This window comes from Asparagus officinalis, chromosome 1, assembly GCF_001876935.1.
Source record: "Asparagus officinalis chromosome 1, Aspof.V1, whole genome shotgun sequence".
Lineage (NCBI taxonomy): Eukaryota > Viridiplantae > Streptophyta > Magnoliopsida > Asparagales > Asparagaceae > Asparagus > Asparagus officinalis.
In genome coordinates, this window is record NC_033794.1 from 56,847,623 (window position 1) to 56,852,107 (window position 4,485).

General features: G+C 38.5%; 2 protein-coding genes across 2 annotated transcripts; both read right to left on the bottom strand.

Annotated features, from left to right (window-relative positions):
- Positions 288-890, bottom strand: LOC109834561. The gene has a single exon (XM_020402600.1). The coding sequence runs from the start codon at positions 873-875 to the stop codon at positions 288-290; it is 588 nt and encodes a 195-aa protein (XP_020258189.1). The 5' UTR covers positions 876-890.
- LOC109834569 lies at positions 920-2,459 on the bottom strand. Its single transcript, XM_020402608.1, has 2 exons — positions 973-2,459; positions 920-926 (listed from the first exon to the last, which is right to left on the bottom strand). The coding sequence occupies exons 1-2, from the start codon at positions 2,457-2,459 to the stop codon at positions 920-922; spliced, it is 1,494 nt and encodes a 497-aa protein (XP_020258197.1).

The window sequence follows — 4,485 nt, forward strand, 5'->3', positions numbered from 1 at the left end:
CATTTTCATTTTTTTCTTCATGATGACCATCCACCCCATCATTTTCCTTCATCTTGGGTCCCTCATATTGTTTTCCACTTCTAAGAGTTATAGCATTCACATGACTCCTGGGATTCGTCTCAGGTTGTCCAGGTAGCATGCCTGAAGGCCTAGAGGAAGAGCTAGCATTTTGCGCTAATTGAGTGATTTGTGTCTCTAACATCTTGTTATGCGTAGCTAGGGAATCCATCTTAGAGGCCAATTGTTTTACTACCTCATTCGTGGTCTGTAGTTGTTGCTTAAATTCTTCATTCAATTTTGATTGAGTCATCACAAACTTCTCCATCATATTTTCCAAATTTGAGAGGGAATTTCATAGTATTGCTTAAATCAAATTCCACCGTCTCCCCTCCAATATTTAGAGAGAGCCTTCCATTTTTAACATCGATTATAGCACCTGCAGTAGCAAGGAAGGGTCTTCCTAAAATAATTGGAATGTTAGAATCTTCTTCTATTTCCAAGATAACGAAATCGACCGGGATAAAGAACTTACCGACCTGGATAGGTACATCTTCAAGTATACCTACCGGATATTTTACCGATCGATCCGCCAGTTGGAGTGATATCGTGGTTGGCTTCAAATCTCCTATGCCAAGCTTCTTATAGATGGACATTGGCATCAAACTTACGCTTGCACCTAAATCACACAAAGCACGGTTAATAGAGACATTACCAATAACACAAGGAATAGAAAATGAACCTGGATCCTTAAGCTTAGGAGGCAGCTTATTCTGGATGATAGCACTACACTCCTCAGTAAGGGCCACAGTCTCGTATTCTTCCAACTTCCTTTTATTGGATAGGATCTCTTTCAAGAACTTAGCATATGAAGGCATTTGAGAGATAGCTTCAGTGAACGGGATATTGATGTGCAACTTTTTCAAAATCTCCAAAAATTTTCCGAACTGCTTTTCTAACTTAGCCTTAGCTAACCTTTGGGGAAATGGTAGAGGAGGCTTGTAAGGAGCGGGGGCCACATATTTTTCAACTTTTTCTTCTTCTTGCGTTTGGGTCTCATTATCCACATCTATCACATTTTCATTTTTTTCTTCATGATGACCATCCACCCCATCATTTTCCTTCATCTTGGGTCCCTCATATTGTTTTCCACTTCTAAGAGTTATAGCATTCACATGACTCCTGGGATTTGTCTCGGGTTGTCCAGGTAGCATGCCTGAAGGCCTAGAGGAAGAGCTAACATTTTGTGCCAATTGGGTGATTTGTGTCTCTAACATCTTGTTATGCGTAGCTAGGGAATCCATCTTAGAGGCCAATTGTTTCACCACCTCATTCGTGGTTTGTTGTTGCTGCTTAAACTCTTCATTCAATTTTGATTGATTCGTCACAAACTTCTCCATCATATTTTCCAAATTTGACTTTTGAGAAGGGAAATTGGATTGAGGAGCACGAAAACCAGGTGGACCAAAATTAGATGCAGGCATGGGATTTCCAGGTGGGTTTCTATAAGAAAAATTAGGATGATTCCTCCACCCCGGATTATAAGTATTGGAGAATGGGTCTCCCTTCTGATTAAAGTTATTAACATAGTTAACTTGCTCATTACCAGAAGTATCAATGGATGGGGGGTTTCCTAATTGACATTGAAGTGCAGAATGACCCACATAGCCACATATCTCACATGAAATTGAAGTAGACGCCACAGAATTAATACTCAAACCTTCAACTTTCTTAAATAAAGCATCAACTTTAGAGGATATATGGTCTAAAGCATCTATTTCATACTTGCCTCCTTTTGATGTCTGAGGAGCACGCTCGTTCGCCCATTGATAGTGATTCTGAGCCATGTCTTCAATGAGAGTGTATGCCTCGTCTATTGTTTTGTTCATCAAAGCTCCTCCTGCAGCAGCATCAACAGTCATCCGTGTGTTGTAAGTGAGCCCGTTGTAGAAGGTGTGAACAATTAACCACTTTTCCAGTCCATGGTAAGGGCACATCCTCAATAATTCCTTGTAGCGTTCCCAAGCTTCATAAAGTGACTCTCCTTCCTTCTGTACAAAGCTTGTAATCTGGTTCCTCATCTGTGCTGTTTTACTTGGAGGAAAATACTTTATAAGAAATACTCTGGACAATTGATCCCAAGTGGTGATGGACCCAGCTGGCAATGAGTGCAACCAAGCCCTAGCCTTGTCCCTTAGAGAGAACGGAAATAATCTGAGTCGAATAGCATCATTGGTCACTCCATTAAGTTTCAAAGTGTCGCAATACTCCAAGAAAATCGATAGGTGGAGGTTCGGGTCTTCAGTAGCACCTCCTCCAAACTGATTCTGTTGAACCATTGAGAGCAGTGATGGTTTTAGCTCAAAGTTATTAGCTTCAACATTGGGCCTTGTAATGCTTGACTGTGTGCCTTGAGCATTTGGGGCTGCGAAATCCTTAAGAAGCTGATTTTGATCTCCCATCGTAGCTTGTTCTGTGTTCCTTTGCTCCCTTATAGACCTTCTTATGTTTGCAAGAGTCACCGATAGTTCAGGATTGTTTTCGTCGTTTACTTCTGTTTGATTCCCTTGCATAAAAGAAAGTGAGAAGCAAAGAGAAAAAAAATCTAGTCTAGCTTAATAACGTAAGCACTCAATATTAACACCGTAATCCCCGGCAACGGCGCCAAAAACTTGATAGGTAAAATCTGCAAGCGCACAGACTCATTGTAGCTATCAAGGTCGATCCCACAGGGACTAGGGTTAATTACCAAATTTCACGTTATTAGTCTAGCTAAACTAATGAGTAAATTAGAAGAGATTTAATAAAAGAAATAAAATAAATAACTAATCGGATGAAATTCAATATAATGAAGGACTAGGATTGGGTTATCACTGTTTATCAACTCCCCCAAGCTTAGACTTTTGCTTGTCCTCAAGCAAATAGACAATAAAGAAAATAGGAGGAGTGGAAGCCAAATAGAGTAGGGATCACCCCCTCATCAATCCTTTAACCAATATCAAACATATCACAAAACAAATACTTTTCATCGGGACTTAACAAATTAATTTCCAAAACTCTCAACAAAATCACATTTCAAAATTTATTTACGATCACAAGCGTCACAAGTCAAGGATAGCCATCCTATCCAATTCTCAAGTCAAAGTAGGAAAAAGAAATTCATGTAACTAGCTTCAATCCCGAAGTACTAAAATTGAGACCTTCAGGTAGTTAAATTGGTAGACCTCACTTTAGGATAAGTGGACTCTCAATCTCTCATGTATTTAAGGATGGGATTGTATCGCTCAAAATTCTTCCGAATGGATGTATTCAATCCATAAGCTTGCATTTCATCTCAATTCTCCACCACTTCGAAAACTAATGCATGCAACAAAATCATGAGGTCTTTTATTTGGTTGTAATGGGGCTAGGGTCAAAAGGGTAGGATAGATATTTGGGATTGGTTGAAAGCCTATCACTAGTGGAGCTATGATTGCAAAAGATTTGATCTCAAAGTAAGATCAATGACATCTACACAAACTCCATCATCTATTAAAGAACTTCTTCCAACTACTCCTTTTAGTATGCCATAATAAATTCTTTCGACACCCGCAATTACATACACCATAAAGATGACAACTTTATTCAACTCTTTTTTTTCGAATTTTTTTTCTTTTTTTTCGAAAGAATTATGAAAAGGGAAGCAAACGCCTACTGTCACACCCCCAAGCTTACACCACATTACTCACATAACCCATTGTATCATAAAATGTGCTCCACTAGCTTAGGCAATGGGTAAGGAATAAAATCGGATTTTGAAGGTTACATATGTGGGTTTAATCAACAACAATTAGGCTCATAGGCTCAAGGGGGCTAATCAAAGGGAATAATAGTGCATGGTAGGCTATTTGGCTAATGTGGACTATAAACAAAAATGTGCCTCAATCACCTTTTATGCATACAAAAGTTATATGTGGCCTTGAAGAGATTCAATGCAAGTTCTAGTATCCTACACCATTGGAGAATATCACACAAGAAAAGAAAATAATTATTGGATATGTAATGCATCCAATTTAGGCTCAAAGTCTCACCGGTTTTATTTGTCTACCAAATTTAATTTCCCTCTTGTCTCAATAGAGTAATGGTTATGACGCTAGCCACATAAATGCTAAAACCTATAAGACAAGAGAACATTCAAGTCCGGTTCTCCCATATTGTTAACTTGTAATCAAAAGCCTTTGAGAATCAGTTGAAAGATGGTATAAGAAGTGGTCAAGTCCCAATTAATGAGCATCTATCTAGTTCAATGATCGATAAAGGTTAATGATTCATGTCATCATCAGGAGATCATTTCCCTATTTTGTTTTTTTGTTTTTTTTAAATGAAGAAATAAAGCAAAAGAAAAACTAAAATAAAAGAAAAATAGGCAATTATAGACAGGCAACCAATGCATGAACAACCCAAAAACTTGATAGGCAAAATCTGCAAGCGCACAGACTCGTTGTAGCT

Bases quoted from the DNA above. Each gene is read 5' to 3' on its own strand.
- LOC109834561 (XM_020402600.1), bottom strand. From the start codon at position 875: ATGCCTTCATATGCTAAGTTCTTGAAAGAGATCCTATCCAATAAAAGG.
- LOC109834569 (XM_020402608.1), bottom strand. From the start codon at position 2,459: ATGGGAGATCAAAATCAGCTTCTTAAGGATTTCGCAGCCCCAAATGCT.